We start from the raw sequence: 25784 nt of genomic DNA on the forward strand, positions 1-25784 counted from the left end.
TGGCAATATTGGGCATTTCTTCTTAAACAATTCTCTAACTAGCAAATGAATATTTGCATTCTCGCCTGTTTTTGTGCTTACGTCTCCTTAACAATATATGCAATAGCAGAGAAACAAATAAACATTGTGCTCACTTCATCAAACCAATAAAGCCCCCACAGATAAAGCACACAGCACTAATGGAGGATCAGGTCTACACTTCATGCCTTCCCTGTGGGATCTCACCTACCCCACATACATTTGCCTCCTTTAGTCCCTTTTATTATCAGAAATACATTTTTGGTCCCATCTTGAGACCTTCAGTGGACAGAGGGAAGGTTAAAAATCATCTCCAGACTTAAAACACCCCACGATGAATCTCTTCCTCCTGCCTTGTTTCACTTATTGCTACCAGCTCGTACTCCTCATGGGCCTCCAAAGCACTGGATTCTCCCTCAGATCCCATTGACACACACACACAAACCTGGAATTCAGGAAAAGCCATTGGTACTGACCATCAGAATCTCCACTCATGTTGAAATCCATCATTGCGTGGCTGAACTTCCCATCTTCACTCTGCTTTACTGCCAGCTGCTGGGTCAGGGTCTCCAGTGTTGTTTTGTCCTATATGGGCAGGATGACAGGATGTGGATCAGGAAAATAATTAAATATTGTAACTCCAAAGTTTGTACATTATTTAGGAGTTTTTTCAGGGAAGCTAGATAACTCTACACAAGAGTTTACTGAGCCATGTATTGAAGAATAAATAACAATGCTTTTTCTGGAAGAGACAGGGTTACAGACTCTACCATCAAGTCCTTTTCCAAACTTGCTCATTAGCTAGTGACAAGCAAACTCCACAGTGTCGAAAAGATTGGCTCAGCTAGGCATGCTAGAACTGGCTGCACATCTGAAGAACACTTCAGCTGTCTGTGTTCCTGCAGAGCTGGCCTGAAGTTCAGGTGACACATGCTCTTTTGCAGTGCATTTACTGTAGCACTCTATTTCTGGCCTGCAATCCAAGTGCAGAGACGTGGATGGCTTTGCTCTGCTTTTTTTTTTTTTAAGGCAGTATTTTAGGAAGCAGCCATAGGGCAAGAAAAATCTCCCTGCAGTTCAAAGTGACTCAGACCTTGGGAAGGTTCAGCCTGCACGAAGCACGATCCCTGGGCAGCAGTTTGTGTTCTTGTCCAGCCCTACCAACACCCCGTCCATCACTCCTCTGGTCAGCACTGACTGTGAACCCTGGATTGCAGCAGGCTGCTCTGTGCTCCAATTAATCTGCCTAAAGGCTGCCAGAACAGTGTGCTGGGGCAATTCATTCCAACGTCCTCTCCAAAACACCTCGCTTCCCCCAGAGCTGCTTGACTTTACAAACACAAAGGTGTTCCATTTTCCAGCTGTTTTTGTTTTCCCAATGGCTTCTGCTCAGGAGCACTCTTTCTTCCTGACAATCATACATTTAAAAATAAGTCTTTCAGGGAAGCAATACTAACATTTCAAAATCTCAGGCACTGTGCCTTTTGCACAGCTAAGAAAATGAAATGATGTGGCGTGATAATGAAGTGGCTCCAGTCGAAAAAATTCTTTTGAGCTTCTTCCTGAAAGAAAAGATTTCTCTTTCCTTTCTCTGTTCTACTCCTGTTGGCTGTAAAAGATCAATAAACTAAAAAAACTTTCAGTTTCCACATGGCAACTGTTTCATGTAGCCTAATAATGTCACTGGGATGTGTTACACAGGAAAACAGAAAGGAGAACAATGCAAATACAGAAATGCTTTCTGCAAAGTGATGTCCCTGCATCTGCAATTCAAAGAAGGGCTCCAATTCATGTAAGCCACTGCAAGAAGAGTTCCTCAGGAAGAGTTAGAACCAAGGCTAATCTGCTCCACTTTGTACCTGCAGAGTTTAGGGAACATGAGGTTAGCTTTCCTATTCCTCACATCCATTTTCACTGTGAATCCCTTTCACACTCCTGCTGCTTTGTCTACCCCTGACACTTCAGCATGGAAAGCATGCAAGGAGTCACCCTCTTGGTTTTTGCAGGAAAAGCCCATGCAGCAGGCTCAGCCTACCCAAGGAAAAGGGTTTCCATAACACTGCCAGGCACAGCACACCCAGAAAGCTTGGAGAACCTTCAAATAAGCACCTGAACCAGTCAGGCATTTAGTGTCACCAAACTCCTTGATCCACTGTTTTTAACTCAGCTCTCATTTCCAAAGCAGCGTGTCAGAAGTCAAAAAGTCAGGACTAAGGTGACTTTGTATTTCTTCCAAATTGATTGCAGATATATAATGGAAGTCAACAGTTTTTCCTCAGGAAAAAAAAAATCTATTTACTGTCAACTTCATAATGCTAGAGTTCAAAAATTTTCATATCAGGAATTAAAATGTCAGGAATAATTTTAAAACACTGGCACCAAGCTAGAATAAAAGAACATTTTCTCTTGTTGCTGTATTATGGGGGAGGGGAGTTACTCTGCTGCAGACTTTTTTTGAGGCACCTCTTGGTAAAACGGAGCTGAGAGTGCACAGGGCATGGGCTGAACCTTCTTCTTCAGGCAGGAAATGCAGCTTTGGAGGCAGTCCCAGCCTCAGCACACTCTGGGGACACCACCTGACAGTCCCCAGCTCAGGGGACACTCTGCAACGCTCCTGCAAGGCACAGCCCAGGCATGCTCCTGGAGAGCCTGAGCTAGATCAGAGCTTGACCTAGCCCAGCTCCTGCTCCTGGTCAGAGCCTGAGCTAGATCAGAGCCTGACCTAGCCCAGCTCTGGCTCCCTGGTCAAAGCCTGAGCTAGATCACAGCCTGACCTAGCCCAGCTCCTGCTCCTGGAGAGCCTGAGCTAGATCAGAGCTTGACCTAGCCCAGCTCCTGCTCCTGGTCAGAGCCTGACCTTGGTGAGAGCCTGACCTAGCCCAGCCCTGGCTCCTTGGTCAGAGCCTGACCTAGCCCAGCTCTGGCTCCTTGGTCAGAGCCTGACCTAGCCCAGCTCTGGCTCCTTGGTCAGAGCCTGACCTAGCCCAGCTCTGGCTCCCTGGTCAGGGCCTGACTCAGCTTGTGAGACAAGCAATTCTAAAAATCAGCACAAAGCAGCAAAAACCAACAGCGAGGAGCACTCCTGCCCTTCCAGGAGAAGAAACACAGCCATCCCTTGCTAAACATGAAGGGATTCCAAATTTCTGAATTTTGTATCAGACCTCAGCAGGCTGAAAGACATTTTATCAGGATTTTATTTCTTTATGAAGGGGTTCCCAGTCATCATTTCTATTGGATTATAGGAGAGACTCTCTGGAGAGCCAGCAAGAGCTCTGTTGACTGGATCATTTAAAACTCTAATGGGTAAAGCAGAAAAGATAATACTGAAGAGAGCATTCAATGCCAAAACAGCCCAATTGTTCAAAGTCTAACCAGAGAGGTTTCATCAACAGCCACAATGTGATGAGAAGTTTCTAAGACTTTATTAATCAAAGAAATTAACCTGCCACAGAAGACTGAGCTGTACCACAACTCCTAGAAATGCTCTAATTATATTTAAAAGAACAAAAACACACACACACACACACACACACACGGAGTGTGTCATGTAAAAAAAAAATATAAGAAATGACTAAGCACCACAAGTCAGACTCCGTTTTGTGGTCAGCTGCAAAAGTTACTTGGCTCTCTGTCATGGATAGCTGTCGTAGTTTAACCAAACATTGATCTAAAAATGACAAGAACTTGGTTGCAGTCTCTTTCATAGAAGAGACATAAAACAAGAAGAGTCAAAACATATGTAGAACAGCCTGATCCTGTTTGCCAGAACTCCTCCCACTACTAGATGAAAGTGAAGCAAGCCCTTGGAAGGTCTGAGAAACAAAAACATCCTGCTGGCTTTGCCTCCTGCCCTCCCTGCTCCCCCAGCACTGCTCAGGGCACCAGGGCTCAGGGGGCACTGGGAGCATCCCTGACCTCCATCCCAGGGGTTCAGGGGCACTGGGAGCATCCCTGACCTCCATCCCAGGGGTTCAGGGGGCACTGGGAGCATCCCTGACCTCCATCCCAGGGGTTCAGGGGGCACTGGGAGCATCCCTGACCTCCATCCCAGGGGGCTCAGGGACCATCCCTCATGGGGGCACTGGGACCACCCCTCAGCTCCATCCCAGGGGGCTCAGGGGGCATTGGGAGCATCCCTCAGCTCCATCCCAGGGGTTCAGGGGGCACTGGGACCATCCCTCAGCTCCATCCCAGGGGTTCAGGGGGCACTGGGACCATCCCTCAGCTCCACCCCAGGGGGCTCAGGGGGCACTGGGACCACTCCTCAGCTCCATCCCAGGGGTTCAGGGGGCACTGGGACCATCCCTCAGCTCCACCCCAGGGGGCTCAGGGGGCACTGGGACCACTCCTCAGCTCCATCCCAGGGGGCTCAGGGGGCACTGGGACCATCCCTCAGCTCCACCCCAGGGGGCTCAGGGGGCACTGGGAGAATCCCTCAGCTCCATCCCAGGGGGGCTCAGGGAGCGTCCCTCATGGGGGCACTGGGAGCACCCCTCAGCTCCATCCCAGGGAACAGCTGGCAGCAGTGAGAGCTGTGCCCAGACTCTGCACAGGATGGACTGCTGGCAGTGCAGGCTCTGCTCCTGCCCATGAATGCCAGGCTGTCCAAAGCAGGCACTGTGCCCCCTGCCCAAGCCCTGCCGTGGCCCAGATCCTGCCACACCTCTAACTGCTGCAAGAGAGCTGCCAGCTGTTTTCAGAGGGATCTTTGACTTGGATTTGGGTTTTTCTGTGTCACCAAGTGTTCTTCACTCAGCACTGAAGTACCCACAACATTTCACAAAGAAAGGCAGGATTATTACCTGCTTACCAGGAGGGAAACTGAGTCACACATTGTGGGACTTGCCAAAGGTTCCTTAGTAAGGCTGATAAATGTTTTAGAAACTGAAATTAGCACTCCTGAATCTTCCCCAAAAATTCCCATCTCTAGCCTGTAATTTCTTTCTGAGAGTGGAATTGTGACTCTTGCTGATAGCACATGGTACCAAGGAAAGTAAAATAAAGAAAAGCAGTTATAGATCCACCACTGCAAGGGACCTTGCTTAAGCAACGCCTGCAGGGCTGTAAAACTCATAAAAGGCACATGCATAAATGATAAAATAGAGTGAGACTTTCAAATGTTGACTCAGTAATTGTCAAACCCCTCCTGGCTGCACAATTTTATAGTCTTCTACTGTAGTAATGAAAATGCAAGAAACAACAAAGAAGGGGTTTAGCCTTCCAATTATATAAACTCTGAGGACCACCAAAGAAGATGAAAGATTATTTAGAATGTCATAGCAAGTTATCATTTGGGAGATTTTTTGTTGTTGCATCAAAGTTGAGTATGAAGAAACAATGCATTCACCACCCCCTCAGCTCTTTCAATCTTGCTTATCCAAGATCTCTATTTTTCATGGAATAATCCACCCACAGAATCTAAAAGCAGCATTAGAAACAAGAAAATAACAGAACAGTCTTTATCTGTGGCTCTTCCTGATTTTATGGTACTCCTTTCAAAATTATGACCTGCAGTCTAAGTTGGGGCTCCATCAGTTGGGACCACACCTTTGGTTTACAGCACTTGTAAACCCCACACTGCTTCAGGAGTGCCCAGAAATCACTGCCCCTGCTCTGCAACCCACAGCAGGTGCCCCCAGGCACAGCACAGAGCTTCCTCGTGGGCAGTTACTGGGAACAGATCGGGATGACCATGAAGACCCAGAGATTTCATGACTGCTCTCTCAGGAACAAACTCCAATTCCCAGAGAGAATCTGCTGGAACTCACACAGCCATTTCTCCCTGCTGTCTGTTGTGGCACAGGGCTTCAGGTTCTGGGGGCTCTCAAGTCAGTCTCCTTAGAAGCACTGAAGGCATGACAGAGCCCACTGAAATAAAAAGAGGAAATCCTCAATAACCTGGCAAGGGTCAGGCCCCTAAGGTGGTTTTTTTGTGATTTGTTTTTTCTTTTATTAATTCTTTGTTTGAGAAAGAATGAAAGAATGACTTCATTCATAAAGTGCATTATTTGGCTTGGAAACAAAGGGATGGGAAGCAGCAGTTCCAGAGGACACTGAGGTCCTGCTTTTCCCTCGTCATGCTCTCTGAGGGACACAGCAAGTCAGGACTTTCACATGAAAATGCACACAGGACTGGCCCAGCCCAGGATTCTGAAGAAGGAATAAAAAGGAAAAGGAATGAAAGCAGAAGGCTGAGAGGCTGTTTCCTTCTCAGGAAAGTTGTTAGAGCACGGGCAGAGGCACTGACCTCGTCAGATCCAGCTGTAATCTGCTGACTGCAAATAGGTTAAGAGTTCCATGACCCAGTTTCTCATCCAGACTGCTCCTTGGGCTGTAACTCCCTGTGGACTGTTCAGCCACTGCACCTTCATTTCCTGAACTCCACAGGATGGAGACAGTGATGCTTTCCCACCACTGTGAGGAGTTCTGAGGTCTCTGGATGAAATGTGCCCTGGCAATTTTAATCAGGGGCTGCCCAGCCCGTCAGAAAGCTGGGACAGCTGATCAGCCTGGGAAGGAAACGTCACCTGGGGACAGGGGCACACCAAAATGAAACCAGGGGAAAATCACAACCCACACAGGACTTCCTGGGAAGGAGGGTCTGCATGCATGCAAAGAGAAAGCAAGAACACAGACTCTGCTCTCCTGGCAACTGTGTAATAACAATGGGTGACTCAAGTGCACAGCAGCAAGACAGCCAGCACAGAGCACTCCTTCCCCATTCTTCCCTAGAAGGAATTCAAATGATGAAGGGACTCAGGTGATGAAGGCTGCTGCCCCTCTGCCCACCCTTCCTCCAGCCCTGCTGAACAGCTCAGGCTGAGCCCTCAGGAGCCCAAATGGACACAGCTCACAGAAGAAGCAGGCCCAGCCTCCATGACACTGGAGACAGGTCCTGCACTGATGCTGAGACCATGAATGTGCTGAAAGCCCCAGTGACTTGAGACATGTGATCACATAAAAATAATAAAAAACCTCAGGAAGTAATAGCATCTCGTGGCTGTGGGGCACAGCTTAGAACTTAAGCCCAAGGACTCCAAAAGCTCCAGAGTGAAAACAAGGACTCCACATCACTTGTATGGTTTTACCTTCAGGAGGAAGCTGATCCATCTTTATTGGGTTTCATAAAACCTCCCCAAGAGCACAAACAGCTGCAGTCCTCCCTGACCCACACTGGGCTGTGAATGTTCCCAACCTCTGTCCCTAGGACTGAACCAGGTCTGAATTCCCATTCAGCACCTACCTGGGCCCAGGGCTCTCCCCTGCCTCTCTGCTGCTGCTCTCCTGAGCCCCAGCTGGACTGTCACACACACATCCAGGGGCACAGCCCATCCCTCCCTCTGCAGCCTTTGTTTTTCATCAGCCAACCCTGCCCGTGCATCCCTGCCACCACAAGGCACTGAGGGCACCCATAAATATCCACAGCTCCTCTTTGAGAAATGGATCTGGGCATTTAATAAGTGATGGTCAATCAGGAGGGGAAGAAAAGCAGAGTTTTAAAATGAAGAGCTAAAATCTTTGGGGGAAGAAAGAGCCCTCCCTGCAGAATCTCTCCCTCCCATGCGTAGGCACTTGCTAACTGAGAGTAGTGGCACTGTGACAAAAGCAGCAAAACCAAAGGCAGGCTCTGCTAAAGGAACAGGGGGAGGGGAGTTCTTCCACTGGCCATCTGTGAAAACAAGGCATGTGGCCATTAAATGCAGAGGCTGTAAATATAAATATACACAAGCTCCACAAAGCAAATGGCAAAAAAAAAAAAAAAAAAAAAAAAAAGAAAAAAATAAAAAAGGAGGAGGGGAAGGGGGGGACAGATAATAAGTGGGTAAACTTTCAGGTGAAGTAAATCAAAATGTTCATTGCTTTGTGTTGGGCAAAACCAATTTTGATCTTTGCAGCGTGCAAGCCTGCCCTGTGTTTTTTAAGTTACATTTGTGCAAAGTTTCAGGAGGAATGGCAGTGGGTGCAGCAGCCCTGTTGAACAGGGCTCCTTGGCCATGCCTGACCCTGCTGGGGCTGCTGACTGAAGTCTGACATCCTGGTGATGGGTGGGTGATGACACCATACCTGCCTGGCTTGTGACACACCTGCAAACTCCGTGCTGAGAGCACGAACAGAGAGGACTGCAATCCCCACCCAAGAGTTCCTGCTGGCTGAGAACCCCGTGAGACAAACCAGAGAGCAGGGAGAGGGGCACTGAGGGGCAGGGGGAGGGCACACAGTGACTGCTGTGCCAGGGCACTGCCTGCAGGACACAGCCTGGGCCACCCTGTGCAGAGGGATCTGCTCACACTGAGGAGAACAAGGGCAGTGCAGAGGGATCTCTGCTCACACTGAGGAGAACAAGGGCAGTGCAGAGGGATCTGCTCACACTGAGGAGAACAAGGGCAGTGCAGAGGGATCTGCTCACACTGCAGGAGAACAAGGGCAGTGCAGAGGGATCTGCTCACACTGAGAACAAGGGCAGTGCAAAGGGATCTGCTCACACTGAGGAGAACAAGGGCAGTGCAGAGGGATCTGCTCACACTGAGGAGAACAAGGGCAGTGAAGAGGGATCTGCTCACACTGAGGAGAGAGAGAACAAGGGCAGTGCAGAGGGATCTGCTCACACTGAGGAGAACAAGGGCAGTGCAGAGGGATCTGCTCACACTGAGGAGAACAAGGGCAGTGCAAAGGGATCTGCTCACACTGCAGGAGAGAACAAGGGCAGTGCAGAGGGATCTGCTCACACTGCAGGAGAACAAGGGCAGTGCAGAGGGATCTGCTCACACTGAGAACAAGGGCAGTGCAAAGGGATCTGCTCACACTGAGGAGAACAAGGGCAGTGCAGAGGGATCTGCTCACACTGAGGAGAACAAGGGCAGTGCAGAGGGATCTGCTCACACTGCAGGAGAACAAGGGCAGTGCAGAGGGATCTGCTCACACTGCAGGAGAACAAGGGCAGTGCAGAGGGATCTGCTCACACTGCAGGAGAACAAGGGCAGTGCAAAGGGATCTGCTCACACTGCAGAGGGATCTCTGCTCACACTGAGGAGAGAACAAGGGCAGTGCAAAGGGATCTGCTCACACTGCAGGAGAGAACAAGGGCAGTGCAGAGGGATCTGCTCACACTGCAGGAGAACAAGGGCAGTGCAGAGGGATCTGCTCACACTGAGGAGAACAAGGGCAGTGCAAAGGGATCTCTGCTCACACTGAGGAGAGAACAAGGGCAGTGCAGAGGGATCTGCTCACACTGAGGAGAACAAGGGCAGTGCAGAGGGATCTCTGCTCACACTGAGGAGAGAACAAGGGCAGTGCAAAGGGATCTGCTCACACTGCAGGAGAGAACAAGGGCAGTGCAGAGGGATCTGCTCACACTGAGGAGAACAAGGGCAGTGCAGAGGGATCTGCTCACACTGAGGAGAGAACAAGGGCAGTGCAAAGGGATCTGCTCACACTGAGGAGAGAACAAGGGCAGTGCAAAGGGATCTGCTCACACTGCAGGAGAGAACAAGGGCAGTGCAGAGGGATCTGCTCACACTGAGGAGAACAAGGGCAGTGCAGAGGGATCTGCTCACACTGAGGAGAGAACAAGGGCAGTGCAAAGGGATCTGCTCACACTGAGGAGAGAACAAGGGCAGTGCAAAGGGATCTGCTCACACTGCAGGAGAGAACAAGGGCAGTGCAGAGGGATCTGCTCACACTGAGGAGAACAAGGGCAGTGCAGAGGGATCTGCTCACACTGAGGAGAGAACAAGGGCAGTGCAGAGGGATCTGCTCACACTGAGGAGAGAACAAGGGCAGTGCAGAGGGATCTGCTCACACTGAGGAGAACAAGGGCAGTGCAGAGGGATCTGCTCACACTGAGGAGAACAAGGGCAGTGCAGAGGGATCTGCTCCCACTGCAGAGGGATCTGCTCACACTGCAGGAGAACAAGGGCAGTGCAGAGGGATCTGCTCACACTGAGGAGAGAGAGAACAAGGGCAGTGCAGAGGGATCTGCTCACACTGAGGAGAGAGAGAACAAGGGCAGTGCAGAGGGATCTGCTCACACTGAGGAGAGAGAGAACAAGGGCAGTGCAGAGGGATCTGCTCTCACTGAGGAGAGAACAAGGGCAGTGCAGAGGGATCTGCTCACACTGCAGAGGGATCTGCTCACACGGCAGCAGTGCACTGACCAGCTCTGCTGGCTTTACAGGCAGGGAGGAACAGACTGGCTGCAGGGTGCATCCCTCAGGGCTGCTGGGCTTGCAGGGAGAAGTGTGTGAAGTATCTGCCTGACACAGCCTCTGCTAGTCCCGGAGAATGCTGAAGGAAAATTTTCCATAACATACGACAGAGATTATGAACCTGGGCAGGTCTCAACTCCTGCAAAGTGATCTGGCTTATGATGTTAGCACTGTGCCTCTGGGGTAATTTTCAGTGGGTTTCTCCTGCTTGCCTCAGGTCCCAGTTGCAATCCTCAGCCTAGCCTGACCCACGGCCTCTCAGTGTCTGCAGCAAGCCCAGGGCTTATCTGTTGTGCCAACCCTTCTCTTTTCTTCTCCTGCCTGCCCTTCTGTCCTGCAATTTTCTCTTGACTTTCTGGTTCAAATCTAACCATTAGGGGAAGGAAAAAAAGTTATTGAAGCAAAATTCTCTGCTGCAAGAAAAATTTAAATGTCATGTGTTAAACCAGCTACTCCATGTGTGTCCAGTAAAGTGAGCTCCAGTGTTTTATTTCTCAAAGGCAGCAGGAGCTGCAGGTTTGAGATCCTTAATATTGCCCCTCTTCCCAAGGGAGAGCAGGGCCAAAATGCCCCTGAGAGTTAAGTGTGCTCTCCCATCCATCAGGCAGCCAGCGAGGCATCAGAGGGATGATGGATGTAAAATTATTGCAGGGCTGCCACCCGCTGCACTTCCTGCCATTTGTAACCCACGCTGGAGCCGACACACTTTTTTCATTATTAAACATCCACATTAAGTCAACATTGGTCACTGTCATCCCACGTTTGGCACTTTCCTAAGGGGAAGAGGGAGAGCTGGGGGTGGCAGTGGGGAGGATGGAGGATTGGGAACGGGAGCAAAGGCATCCTGAGCCCCGTGCTCCACAAGCATGAGTAATGGGCTCGGGCTCACGGTGCTGCAGTAAATATTGTTACAAACAGCTCTTTAGTCACAAGCCAGCAGACAGGAACATGTCAGAGCCTTTTAAAAGGACACGCTGCAAGCAGGGACAGGGAGAACCTGCAGTGCAGGTTCAGCCCCAGCAAGGGAAGGGGGCTGTACTGGGGCACACTCAGCTGGGAGTGCAGCTCCATGCCTGCACACCAGGAAGGCTCCGGGGCTGGCTGTCCTCACACAGCTGGCCAGCACTCAGAAAGCAGGCACAAGGAGGAGGAGGTGCTGCCTGTGGGCCCTGCTCCTCCTCTGTACACCCCCGAGGCCGGAGCAGGGGGATCTGTGCCAGGCCATGTGCACGTTTGGGGGCTGCCCCGAGGGCTGGGGGCATGCACACCCTGCTGGCCCCCAGTGCCTGTGCACTCCTCCCTGGCTGCTCTGGGGCTGAACAGAGGCCAGAGCTCTCCGGCTGAGGCTGCCTGTTGTGCTGTTTACCCCAGGTAACACTGTTTACGTGTGGGGTGTATCAAGCTATAATTAACTGTAGATGACAATTACAAATAAAGCGATGCTCTCGGGTTTCCAAGAAACCACAAAAACACACTCTCCTCGTTTATACGAGGAAATGCTTCCAAGAAAAGTAATGTAAAAATATGTTTTACTGCATTTGCAATTAAAATAGGTTTTAGTAAAATCCGTGTTCATAGTGATGCTCAAAGTTTTTACTGTAATCCTCTGAAAATCAAATCCGTCAAGATGGTCCAAGTTGGATGCCCAAAAAGTGACTCACCCAAATCATCTTAGCCATTTTAAAACATCTTTTCCTATGTATGACTCCTTTTATACAGTTTGTCTGTACTTCCACAAAATTCCTGTCTGACTCCTGCCTTAGCTGGCATGTCTGGCTGTCCACAGGGACCAACCCCTCTGGGAACATGAGCAAGAAAACAGGACACATCTGAAGAGCCCAAGGAGCTTCAAGAGAGACTCCCAAAGATGATTTGCAGCCCCAGCCTGCCCAGCTACCCCGGGCAGACAAATCCCCAGCATGAGTCTCCCAAAGGCACTGGGAATGGCACTGAGCCCCCTGCACTGGCAGGCTGCAGAAGCAATTCCTGCAATAAGAGCTCAACAGGGAATCACAGGCCTGCAGAACCACACTGCCCACTGCAACAAAGAAGGGAGAAAAACCTGGGAGAGCCCCAACAAGTGTTTGTTACCTAGAAATACTAATGTGCATCTCTAATATGCCCAGGGATATATAGATATACATGAGGATAAACCAGAATGATTACATCTTAATTCCACCCCCACCTCCCATTCTCTGGTCAGAAAGCAAAAGTGACAGACACGATGTCTCCAAAGTTCAGGGGCTGCCACTAAGTCCTGTGGAGGGACCTTGAGCTGCTAAAAAGGGAAACTGTAAAAAAACTGTAGCACTATTTCTTGTCAACCAAATTCCCAACTGTCTCATTCTCTGCCTCTGACAAGAGAAAACCAGAATAAAGTTTAATTAAAAATGGCAATACTTGCTTTCCTCTCAAATCTTGCTCTTAGTAAGAAAACCTTAATGTCCTAGAGGAAAAATACACAAACTTTAGAGAAGTTGGATTGTTTGTCTGGATATGAACTTCACATGTTAAAATAAATCACAGAATCAATTAGGTTGGAAAACATTTCTGAGGTCATCAAGTTCTAATCAGTGAGCCCCAAAAAAGTTCTGGCATTAATTGTATCAAAACCCCCAAAGCCTACAGCTGCTTTAGAAAAATTCTCTATTGAGCAAACCATTTTTTTCTTCCTGCTACCTTGTAAAAGAACTCCTGTCTGCCCTCCACGGGCCTAGCAGGAGGTATGAATTAGAGAGGAAAATAAACTTCAACTGAGGTTGAGGGTGTGAAGTGAAAACAGAAGGAATAGGGAGAATCCCAAGAATAGGAAAGTAACAGAATAAAGTGAATGCAGATGGTTCCACTCCTGTTACTTAATCAAAAGGCTGTGCAGAGTCACTAGAGCCAGCATAAAGTCATGTGTTAGAACAACAGCTGATCTGTATTAAAGAAGATTAACTGGCAATGCCATGGTGGAGGGCCCGGGATTATTTTATGTGCCTCCACTGGCGAACAAGCCGTCAGCACAATTACTGCCCTCCGATGTGAATGACTGATCTGTAACCACAGCTAAACAGCACGCTGCTTAGGGGCCTGGGTGCTTCATGAAGATGAATTTCCATACCATCAAAGTGCTTTTAATGGGCTTCCTGATCCAACCACAAGGCCTGCTTTGCAAGTATATAGAACTCAGGATGAAGGCTTCCTGTCCAAAAGGATTTGGTCGGTTGTCACTTGACAATTCCCAGCCAGCACAAGGGAGGAGAGGGGGGAGATAGGTAGAGTTGTCTCTGCTTTGGAGGATTTAAAAAAAAAAAAAAAGGAAAAAAGAAAAAAAGGGTACAGATGCTTTCTGAATGCAACCAACTGCTGTATCCACAGCTGAATTCAATGCGCTTAACAAATAAGGGCAATTTAGCTATGCTTGCGAGGAATAGCTGGAGTCACTTTGCATTAGCATCTGCCTGAGTGTTAAAGTCATTTCTACATGGGGAGCACAGAAAAGGAATTTCTGCTCCGAGCATCCTTTCAAGAATGCTTAAATATTTGAATATAAATTCCTTTGTGCTTGTGATCACTTCTTCTTCTATCTGACACTCTGCTTTTCCCTCTTCCCTTCTGGTGCTCCTCTCTGTGAAACGCCATAAACACGCTCCAGCCCTCTCTCTCAGTCTCCCCACAGCAGCTCCCTTGCTCTCCTGAGACAGAGTGGAGGTGCTGCCAGACACCCACTGCCCTGCCCTCCTGTCTCCTTCCCCTTCCCCTCCAAAGTGGAACTGGAGCCATTCCTCCATCACTGACACCCGGACAGGCGACGGAAGCAGCGCAGCGGCGAGCGCCTCTCACGTACACTTAACATTCATTACACAGGCTGCTGGCTTCTCACAGCTTATTGATCTAACTCCATCTACAACAGGCACAATGGCAAGCCATCCAAATCAGCAATCTGCTCGTTCTGGACAATACTGTTTGACTCGCAAGCTTCCCGGGATGACTGGGTTTCCAGTTTCTGCTAAATAGCTGATCATTTTTATTCTGTCCATTTGTCTGCCTGTCCCAGTGAACTGCACAAGCCCTCACAGTGGAAGTGGTCTCAGTTAAACGTAGCTGATGCCAAATGTGACAATGGGAACCTTGCACTGTATCTCCCCAGAAAACAGAGCAGCGAAGGAGAGGAGCAGGGGGAAGTGGTGCTAAGCACAGGGTGCAGAGACACCCCGGAGCTGAGGTGTGTGTCCTGGGTGGCAGCACTGTAAGGAGCTCACAGGGAATGGGGCAGCAGCACTGGCAGGTCTCTTTCCCCTCCATAAGGCAAGGCAGGGCACACAGAGACATCAGGCACTCGCTGAGGAAAGGAGCAAACCACAACCTCAGTGACAGGCAGGGCAGTGGGAGCACACCCACATTTCACTGGGGAATACCCACAGTGTTGGTATTTTGGTACAGCACAGCTTCACAGGCCAGTCCAAGAGCAGACAGTGGTAAGGCCCACACGTTCTGCTGCCTCTAAGTTTCACTGCAAATATTTGGTGGAGTTTGTGCTGTCAATTCTCTGCTTTTCAATTCTGTTCAGTCAGCTAACGTGACGTGACAGTGCTACATTGCAATGGTCACAAAATATCATATATGACGACCTCACAAGGCTAAATACCCAGAAGCTGAGCCTGAGTATCAGCAAAGCTTATGTTCCTAAAGAAGCTTGAATATTTTCAAATCCAGCTCATCTCACAAACACATGTAAGCATTTCCATAAAGCAAGATTTCCACTTAGACCCAGAGATTTCCAAGATCACCTTCTCTTAATGCATGTTGACAGGCTGGAACAGAGAATTAGTGGTCTCCAAAGTTCTCGTGAGGGCTTTAACTATCTCTGCCTCCTCCCCACTCTGCCTCAGGGGTCTCAGGTCTCTCTGTCATGTCATCTTTTGGCTTTTCACTTTTTTTGAACTATTCTCTTTCAAAAACAGGGAAGGAAAAATAGAATAAGAAGAAGGAGGACGAGAAGGGAGGAAGAAGCTGTGTATCTGTGGGGAGAGGCAAAAGAACACTGTGAGCCTTTGCAGAAGGAGTCTGGGAAACTCACTTTTTCTGTCCTGCAGTTATTGAGAGCCAGGCTGTTGACCACGGCCACCTTCCCATCCAGCACCTGCTGCTCCCTCCGTAGCTGCTCCTTCATCTGCCGGGCCTCCTGGATGGCCTTGGTGACAGCATCGTGGTCATTTAGATAACCTGGGACAGGACAGAAGACAGGACGCCTTAAAAACCAGAAGGTTGCAGGAAAACACTTCAGCTCCCAGCAGAGGCATTTGTCAGTTTATCATTATTAATGAGAAGGAGTTAGAAGGCAATGCCCACCCACCTGTGTGTGCCCTGTGCTTCTGCTGCTGTGGTGACAGAGCCACCTGGACACAAAGCCTGAGAAACCTCAGTGCCAAAATCCCCACTGCTGCCATTTGATCCCATCAGTCTCAATATTTCCCTGACACTGCAGAGGCTGGCCCTGGGCTTTGTGTGCAGCAGGATGGAACTGGGTACGAGGCAGGGGAAGCTTTGATCACGCCAGCAATCCCAAACTCTTCAAACCAGACCGTTCCATTCTTCCCCTTCTCCAGCTCGTGAATACATTAAAATAAACCACAGGTGGCGGTGGTTTGCTATACATATGAAATGCATAATGGCTGAGAAGAAAATCCTCATCCACGGAACACTCCCCACCACCACCTGTCATTCATAAAAGTACAAGACACCACAGCCACACGCACCTACATTCCCACTCCTGTTCATGCTGCTAACAGGAGGTCAGATGTCCACTGTTTTGCTGCAAATTCACAGCCTAGGGCTTAGCCTTAGTAGTCCCTGAATTATTTCCTTTTAAAATGTTACAAGCATCACTGGCCCAGCTAATACCATTTAATTTGAAGTGTGACACTTTGTCGTTTTGTCCCTTAGCGTTCTGTAGATTACACTTATCATGATCTGCATGTGATTTGTGGGGTAGAATGCTGATGGGAGACTCCAAGCCCCAGTCTAGCTTTCAGATATTAAAGTAGAGGCTAACATCTATCAACCTCCCTCTCCCCCTGCACATCCCCACACGTGCACACACACACACTCACACACTTCTTTCTGTCTTTTAACTAGGGCATAAAAACGGCATAAAATGAATCTGTAATATGAAATTGCCCAGAAAAGGGACTTCTGTTTGTGACATGAGGCTAAATCTAACCAGATCCATTGGTGAATTGTGACAGATGGAGGGACTGTGAGACAGAAGGCAGGCACTAATCACACACAAAATGACCGGCTTGCCTCAACATGTTCCATGGATTCCAGCAAACTTTACACCCTAATCCATTTTTAGAACAAAAAACATCTGGGCCATAAATCCTCTAATCTGCCAAAACACGCTATTAAATCCCATGATTTGTTGAAAAACACTAAGATTAAAGAAAGGAAATATAAAATGGCTAACTGCCGTGTTAGGAAAGTGTTATTAATACTCTTTCTTTGTCTCAATTATGAATGTTCTGTTCCTAAAGAGCCTTGTCTAATCATGTCAGATTACACATCCCTGCTGGATTGCTAGACTCTTCTATCTGATCTGCTGATTGCCAAAAACACAGGACATTGTCTTGCTGCTTGAAACATTTCTGGGGAAGAAGCTGATGTCAGATTAGTTCAGTGCTGTGCTGCTGTCAGGATTTTAGCTTGGTCTGGGGTTTCATTGTTGGTTTTCCTTGACTGTGGATAGAGTGGGACTGATATTCCCATCGTCCTTGGAGAACAACAGCTAGAAAGAAAAGTTCCTGTGCAGTTTGACTGTTGCTAATTGCACTAACAGCCAGATTCTGGCTAAAACCCCAGGAACTCTGAGAGTTTTGTATGAAATAACTCGATCCACTGCTTTTATCAAATGACCCAGTTCAGTAATTCCCAGCCAATGGAACTCCAGTAATTCCAGTTTTCCCAGCATAAGGAAGAATATAGCCAATATAGCCTGCACCAGCACAGCTGATTTCTCTTTTTTTTTATTTTTTAATCTCCATTTTACCAACTTGCCTGGTTTCTTCCCCAGTTTGCATCTACTAACCTTTGCATCTGAGCAACCTTGCATGTAGTCAGAATAAATTAAAAAGGAAGCAAATAAACAAACAAACAGCAGTATTAGTGCTGCTTCTGCTGCTGTCTAGGTAAAGTACTTTCAGTCTGTAGCAGAGCCAGATTTGCCTAGGAGCTGGAATTCATGCCCTTCTCCAGACTATTTGGCTTTTCCTGAATACTGCTATCTTTGAGACAGTTTGGCACATGACAGTGAATAAAAGCAAGCACTCCTTATGTTTTTCAGTAGCTGCCAAGATGCTGGTGTGCAGGGAAATGATTAATATAGCAGCGAGCTGAATGTAAATTATTGTTGTTTAGGGTAGGTGGTGAATTATTGACAGAGAGGGGAACTGCATTACACGAAATGAACTTAGCTCCAAGGATTGCCAAACTAGCACAGAGATGTTGCAGATAATGGCAAAGAGCAGGGAGAAGTTGTTTCTGTTTTTAGCACACGGACATATGCCTGTTCCCAAAAAGAAAAGCTTGGATTTAAAGTCATCCATGGAGCCATGACATTTGTGACTGCTCAGTCTGCAGCACCATTTCTGTGCCGTGGGGATGGCTCAGGAAAGGGCTGAGGAGCTGCAAGCCTGAGTGCAGCCCTGCTGAGAATCCCTGGGGCCCTGGGCTGGTGTCCCACAGAAAACTGAGCCATACACAGCATTTCCCTGTGCCACGGGAGCCAAGGGGCCCGGGGCTGGCACAGAGAAGGGCTCACTGGAGTCAGGGGGGCTGAGGAGGGACAGCCCAGGTGAGCACAAGGAGGGCTGGGCACACCTGGGACAGCCCAGGTGTGAGCACAAGGAGGGCTGTGCACAGCCAGGACAGCCCAGGTGTGAGCACAAGGAGGGCTGGGCACACCTGGGACAGCCCAGGTGTGAGCACAAGGAGGGCTGGGCACACCTGGGACAGCCCAGGTGTGAGCACAAGGAGGGCTGTGCACAGCCAGGACAGCCCAGGTGTGAGCACAAGGAGGGCTGTGCACAGCCAGGACAGCCCAGGTGTGAGCACAAGGAGGGCTGTGCACAGCCAGGACAGCCCAGGTGTGAGCACAAGGAGGGCTGTGCACACCTGGGACAGCCCAGGTGTGAGCACAAGGAGGGCTGGGCACACCTGGGACAGCCCAGGTGTGAGCACAAGGAGGGCTGTGCACAGCCAGGACAGCCCAGGTGTGAGCACAAGGAGGGCTGTGCACAGCCAGGACAGCCCAGGTGAGCACAAGGAGGGCTGGGCACACCTGGGACAGCCAGCCTGTGCCTCGTGCTGCCAGCCCACCCATTCCAGGGGTGGAGGGGTCTGGCAAGAGGCTGAGTGCTTCCCAGGGGCTCCTTGTGGAGGGATTTATCCCTCAGGAGGAGAAAGTGATCCCCCTCCCCTGCCACACCAGGGACCTTTGCAGCTTTGCTGAGACGGCTCCCCAAGCTTCTCCTGGTGTAGCTCCTGCTGGAGGGTGACCTGGGATTTCTCTCCAGCTCACCAGAGTTTCACCATGGCCATGAGCCCTGCTTGCTGTGGCTGGGCTGGACCTGACCCAGCAGTGAGCAGGAGGCTGTGCAGGCAGCTCAGGAGCTTTTCCCTCTTGCAGTCCTCCAGGAAAGGATAAACCTTTGCCAGGGGTGTCCATCCAGCTCCTGCACCAGCTCAAGACAGCTTATCTTGCACATGCAGCATGCACAGGGATACTGCTCAGCAACCTCAAAAAGTCACTTTCTATATTTGTAGCAGAGACATACAGCAGTGAACTCGATGTCATTAACAATAACTTAAATATGTTATCTTTTGCTCCACAGTTTTCCATGGTTTATTAATGGTATAACACATTAATTCTTCTTACAAGAGTGACCTTTAAAGCTCTGCTCATCCTCACAGCTTTTATCCAATTACATTATCACTCATTAAAGGTACAGCATTTCAGAATCTGCACCTTGTTAGAAGAAGCAAATTGCAGGGGTCTCAAACCTATGGAAAATACCAGGTGTGCAGGGAAAGGGGATTGGAGAGGGGAGAACAAGAGATGCCTTGCCACTGAAATGCAATGCTTAACTTCCCATGGAAATACAATGTTCCCTCTGCTTAAGGACAAAAACATCTAATGTGAAAAAAAAGAAATTCAATGCATTGTGCACGGAGAGCAGCAGGGTCAAGCAAATTGAAGATAAAACACATTACTATGCATCACAGTTAAAGAGTGCAGGGTTAATAAAAGCACAGACATTAACAATTAGTAATGTGATATTTTAAAAATATTTATAGAATTGTAATGTGTCATACCAAATAAATATTACTGCACAGCAGTGCTGTATCACAGACATAGCTTCTGATAGGTTTGACCTAGGGCTGCTTTTGGGGTTTTCTGTGCTTCCCTGAAAGGGGCCAGGCAGGAGATGCTTCAGGAGACAGCAGAAAAAGCACATCTGCCTCAGACAATTCCCAAAGCACAGCTTGGTCTGCATAATGGAACCTTGATCCAGGTTACACTCAGTCCCTCCCAAGGGGTCAGTCAGAGGGATCAGGAATGGGGTGTGGGCACATTTTCCTTACACACACAGGACAGCCCCTCTAACACCTCAGATTTATGAAATTACCAGGAAGACTGTTACTATTTAGACAGTCCTTAGGCAAAGACATCATTTTGGCAGGAGGAGGAACTACCACTATTTTCTGGAACAATGTTAAAAACAGCCAGGCAAGACTTTTTGCAACACTGAGCAACAAATTTGGGGTTTTCTTGAATGAACCTGGTGATTGTTTTGCTTATTACACCCAGGTGAAATAATACTGCATTCAGCATTTGGATGGACTGAGAATTACACCTGTAACTTTGGAAAGATGTAGACTTTTAACTTTAGGAGGTGTTTCTGAAAGCTCATCCACCACTTCTAGGTGAGAGGGTACAACATCAAGGGCCTGCAGTGCCCACCAAGGCAGGTCTGCAATGTGGGCCATTAAAAACCAGCAGCTACCAGCAGTTAAAGCAGCATCTGAAAGAGCACAGCCTTTGTTTGCTGCCCCTGTGGAAGCTGAGATACCTCCCTGCAAGGACAGCAAAGTCCCTGAGGTTCTGCACCCACAGCAGGCAGCTGGAGCATGACAGCCACCCTGGGCAGCTCTGGGCACCCGGCCTGGCTCTGATAAAAACCCTGCCCAGCAGGAGCTACCCTGGTGCTGGGGGGCACATGGGGCTGGGGGACACACACAGGGCTGGGGGGACACACACAGGGCTGGGGAGGACACACACAGGGCTGGGGGGACACACAGGGCTGGGGAGGACAGACAGGGCTGGGGGACACGGGGCTGGGGGGACACACACAGGGCTGGGGGGGACACACACAGGGCTGGGGGACACGGGGCTGGGGGGACACACACAGGGCTGGGGAGGACAGACAGGGCTGGGGGGGACAGACAGGGCTGGGGGGACACATGGGCTGGGGGGGACACAGGGGGCTGGGGAGAGACATGGGGCTGGGGGAGACACACACAGGGCTGGGGGGGACACAGGGCTGGGGGGACACAGGGGGCTGGGGGACACACAGCACTCAGTGGGACACACACAGCACTCAGTGGGACACACAGCACTGAGTGGGACACACAGGGCACTGAGTGGGACACAGCACTCAGTGGGACACTCAGTGGGACACACAGAGGGCACTCAGTGGGACACACAGAGGGCACTCAGTGGGACACACAGGGCACTCAGTGGGACACACACAGAGCACTCAGTGGGACACACCCAGCACTCAGTGGGACACACAGGGCACTCAGTGGGACACACACAGAGCACTCAGTGGGACACTCAGTGGGACACACAGAGGGCACTCAGTGGGACACACAGGGCACTGAGTGGGACACACACACAGCACTCAGTGGGACACACACAGGGCACTCAGTGGGACACACAGGGCACTCAGTGGGACACACAGGGCACTCAGTGGGACACACAGAGGGCACTCAGTGGGACACACACAGCACTGAGTGGGACACACAGCACTCAGTGGGACACACAGGGCACTCAGTGGGACACACAGGACTGAGCTCACCTATTGTGTTGGCTCTGGCTGAAGGACTCGCTAGTGTTGCTGGCACAGAGGACTTTAGTGAACTGGCCCCGCTGTTTATTCTCAGAGCTGGCATGTGAGGAGAGGTGGGGGACGTGGGAGATTTGCCATCAGATGTCTTGGGTTTGGCTGAAAGGTTCAGAGGCTGGGCCACTTCATCCTGTGAAGGCAGAGAGAAAGAATGTCATCACCCAGTGCTGCTGGCACAGCTCTGCCCAGTGAGGCAGGGGCTGCAGCCCTCATGGCCCCAAACCTGAGAGCCTGCAGCACTCAGGAGATCAGCTGTGAGCCCATCCTGGCACTCCAGCTCGGAACTGCAGTGACTGATAAACTGGGAAATTAGTGTGACATGATCAGGGGACATCATCCCTTTGCACTGTCTCTGAAGAAATTACTCCTACCAACAAGACATTCACTTCTGTGGTGAAAACAAAGAGCAATTTTACAGTTATATTTTATTTTGGATCTTTTATTCATTAATGAAGTAAAAACTGAAGACCATCTTCACTTAGCACTCAACCACCACTGGCCAAACTGGGCAAACAAGTGAATGGGAGGTCACTTGGATTTTTTTAATGGATTTTTTTTTTTGGTGTGCCTTTTCTTTGGTTTTTCTTTTGTTTTACCTTGTATTTTCCCCTGACCTTCCCAGATTTAGAATTCCAAGCACAAAACCAGCAAAGGAAATAAATACTTCTCTTCCACCTTAACAAAACCTGACACAATAACCTGGGTAATTCTGCACACACCCCCAGATGTTTTCATCTGGCGCAAAGCTGAACTTCCAGATTTCAGCAATTATTATTATTATGTGAAAATAGAAAAATTGGGTGACATTTTTTGCAGGGCAATGGAATTATTCCTAAACCTGGCTTGATTACAGACAAGAGTGACAGACAGCGCTATCCAAAAACCTAAAATGCCAAGTAATGTCTTTTTGTTTGACCAAAGTAAAATACAAAGAGAAAAAGAAACCAACAGAGAAGGGAGAAGAGGATTTTCAACAAGGGGAACATTTTAGAAGTGATTTTAACTGACTTTTGAATGAGCAGAAGTAATGGATGTGATACTAGATCAAATCAGCCCATAAGAGCTTGGCTCCTGTCTGACACTGAGGGAAGTCATCCTTCAGCCACAGAAGAGCTTCAGCAGACAGCTGGGCTCCAGCTCCAGGCACTGAGCAAACTGGCTCTGGCCTCCCCAAGCTGTAAGTGCATCTGGGTTTATAGAATTAGTCCTGACTTACTCACAACAATGCAAAGCTGAGTGAGATAGACTCAGCTTTTGGTTTTGGTGGGTATTTTGGTGTTTGAGTGTTTCACTGTCAGCACCAGAGTCTCTGTAACTATCATGTAACAGTGATTCTCTTCCACACAGGAAAGAAGGAATTTTACAGCTGCTATTGCTCGTGGAACTACCATGGAGATGTCTCCAAAGATAAAGACAATTCTGCAAAGCTCTGTCATGTAACTTTCCCACTGCCTCTGAGCAAAGCACCTTTGCTATATTTGATTCAATTTCTACATTTGGTTATATTCCTACAGTTTTGTGACAGTCATAGCAGATCAATGTTACCAGAGGCACAGTGGACAAAGCTGTCATCCTTAAAGTGATGCTGAAGCCATCCTGGAGGCAACTTGTGCATAAAATAAATGGGGGAAAATCAGTGCACAGAATTGCCTTAGGAGCCTACACACCACACTCCCAGAAGTGAATTAGGTACCTAGACAGCAGAGTTCTGTTATCTTCCAGCAGATTTAGGCTGCAGGGTTAAAAATGTCACCAGTAAAACTGCTATTCAACATTTTTAAAAGGGATTTGTTACTTTACAGAAATACAAATCCATTGTAGTAGAATACAATGGATAAAAATAAAACTAGACTAAACTAAAATACCAGCCAAAGGGAAGGGGGCTTGCTTTGCTGCTCCCCTGATTTCAATTAAAAAATAAAGAAGTCTCACAACATTCCAACTATAGCATTGTGAAATCAGTGCTGAGTCAGTTGCATGAAAGTTCTGAGTACAAATGAGCCAACAAAGCAACCAAAGACAGCGACCCTGTGCCAGAGAAGGATCCCTGAGTAGCCAAGCCATGTATTTATCTGGAATTCAGCCTGGGAAGCAAAGCAAACCTGCCCACAGACCTGTTTCAGCTCAGCCCAGGAGGGTCTGGTTCCCCCCGCTGGATTCTTGACCCTGCTGAAAGTCTCACCAGAAGGGGCTGATCCATGCCAGACATGGAACAGAAAGCTGCAAGGTGCTCTCTGCCCAGGGAAATGGCCCAGGGCAGCAGCAGCAGCAGCAGCAGCAGCAGCAGCAGCAGCAGCAGCAGCAGCAGCAGCAGCAGCAGCAGCAGCAGCAGCAGCCCAGGTGGGGATGGCTCTCCCCACAGCAAAGGCAGCGTGGGCTCCCACCCACATCCCCCTGTGAAAGGCTTTTCAGCCTCATCCTCAGTCCCTCAGCTGTCCTATCCCTGTAAAGCTTATTTCCTTCCCTCCTGCTGCTCCCTCTCCCTTTTCTCAGCTCTCCTGCTCCCTTTTTGTAACCTGGTGTGAAGGCAAGGTCCTGTCCCAGCCCACTACTCAAGGGTGCCTCTGATCTCATTTGATGCGAGTGGCTTTTCCCCATTGTAGGCATCAAGCAATGAGGCTGCTTGTGTTGCAGCTATTCCTGGGAGTAAGAATGCTCCTCTTCATTCCAGTCAGCACAGCCCTCTCTGAAGCCAAGAAATAGAAGGCCTTGTGGAAATAATAGAAGTCGACAGCTCCAGAGCTGATAAATGTCATCCCAAATTGCCCCTTCATTCACTTTCATTGTGTGCTCAGGCTAATGGTAAATTAATCGGAGGTCACAGAAGCTTGCTTCTCAGAAAGGAGGATAAGTAAACAATTTTCAGCTATTATATATATTTACAAAATGATACTACTTCACTGTTTGGTCTTCATAACATTTTTACTTCTGTTATTTCCAAGAGCATTCTCAAATCCTCGCTGGAAGTCAAATGCATTAAAAATCCTGCCTTGCATCAGGATTTGGTAATAACTTCAGTCATTTCCTTTACAATAGTGGAACTACACTGATTTATTCCAAAGGACTCTGAAAAATATCTGGAGGACAAGTAATAACATACAATTGTGTTAAGTGTGAAGATGCCTGTTAGGATCCCCACTCCAGACAGGGAAACAAGTCACTCTTTCCCCTTCTGCAGCCATCAAGTCAGAATCCTCTGCTCTTCCAGCTTAAACCAAGAACTGTGCTGCCTTCACAACTGATCTGAGCCTGTGTAACCCCAGAAGGAATGAGATGCTAGTCCACCTTATTTTTAACTATAACATCTCCCAGCTAACACTCTGCCACATTTCAGATTAGCAGAGTTTTCCCAGCTATGCCAGACTGCTTGGGCAAGTAAGAGACACAACAGATAAAGCCCAGGTGGAGCATCTTCCCTTCAGGTAGATGGTATCTCTCAACAGCCAGGAGGTTTGATTTTATGCAGTGGATCACAGAATCTAGAATTACCCCCTGCACTCAGTTTTTATTAGAGAAAGCATTGACAGGTCCCTGCCATTTCTGAAATGCAGCTATGCTAAGATGACATCGATAAGGTGGGCTCTCTTCCCAAGCCAGGACTTTTTGAACAGTAAAGTCAAACGTTTATTTATATATCAGCCAAAACATTAATGCTGGGACTAGAAGACGTTAAGACCCAAAAGGCTTGTAATAACATAAACACAGATGTGATGAAAATAAAATATGATCTTGATTAAAGGTTATGAAATGCCTCTTTAAAAGTAGCACATTTGTCTTACAAAACAAAATACACACAGGCACAAAATAAATGCAGAGATTAAAGCATAAGCAAAAACACAGGAGAGGGGCACTGATTAAATAATAAAATGTACCCACAGAAAGCAAAGCACTGGCAAAGAGACTCCCATCCCCTGCACCACAGCTGGGTCACACAGTTGCTGCTTTAGGGAGAACTGGTTTGCTTCCCAGGGCTGGAAGACTCATTAACCAAAACTTGAATTCAGGGAACTTGACGTCCTTGATTTCCTCTGGATTTTTTCCCAGGTTGTATCTGGGTATTTGAGGAAAGAAAGAACCCTCCACCTACACCAGAATTTGGGGGTGAGCAAAATATCCAAGAGCTGTATTTTGTAGCTTCACTCAACCTGGATTAGTGTAACTCTGAGCTGTCTCACTTCAAACTTCAGACACAGAACATCTCCAAGTTCAAGTGCCTGACAGGCCCCACAAACAGAAATGCTGCTGGCAAGCTGAGGTGCATCCCACTGCTGCTAAAGGTTTTACCTTTGGGAAGGCAGAAAGCTGTAGGTCAACACAGAGTGCTTATTAACATGGGGGAGAATGAAAGAGGGGGAAAGGAAGGGATTTGGCCACAGCCAGGCAGGGACAG

The 25784-nt window shown here is 48.6% G+C and overlaps 1 protein-coding gene across 1 annotated transcript in view; it reads right to left on the minus strand.

The window, feature by feature from the left end:
• The window catches only part of SOX5 (SRY-box transcription factor 5), a 297551-nt gene that overhangs the window by 15230 nt on the left and 256537 nt on the right, over positions 1–25784 (minus strand). Inside the window, 3 exon segments of the mRNA XM_059847991.1 lie at positions 495–603; positions 15289–15434; positions 21347–21524. Coding sequence (XP_059703974.1) covers positions 495–603; positions 15289–15434; positions 21347–21524 — 433 coding nt within the window.

Source organism: Haemorhous mexicanus, chromosome 5 (genome assembly GCF_027477595.1).
Source record: "Haemorhous mexicanus isolate bHaeMex1 chromosome 5, bHaeMex1.pri, whole genome shotgun sequence".
NCBI lineage: Eukaryota > Metazoa > Chordata > Aves > Passeriformes > Fringillidae > Haemorhous > Haemorhous mexicanus.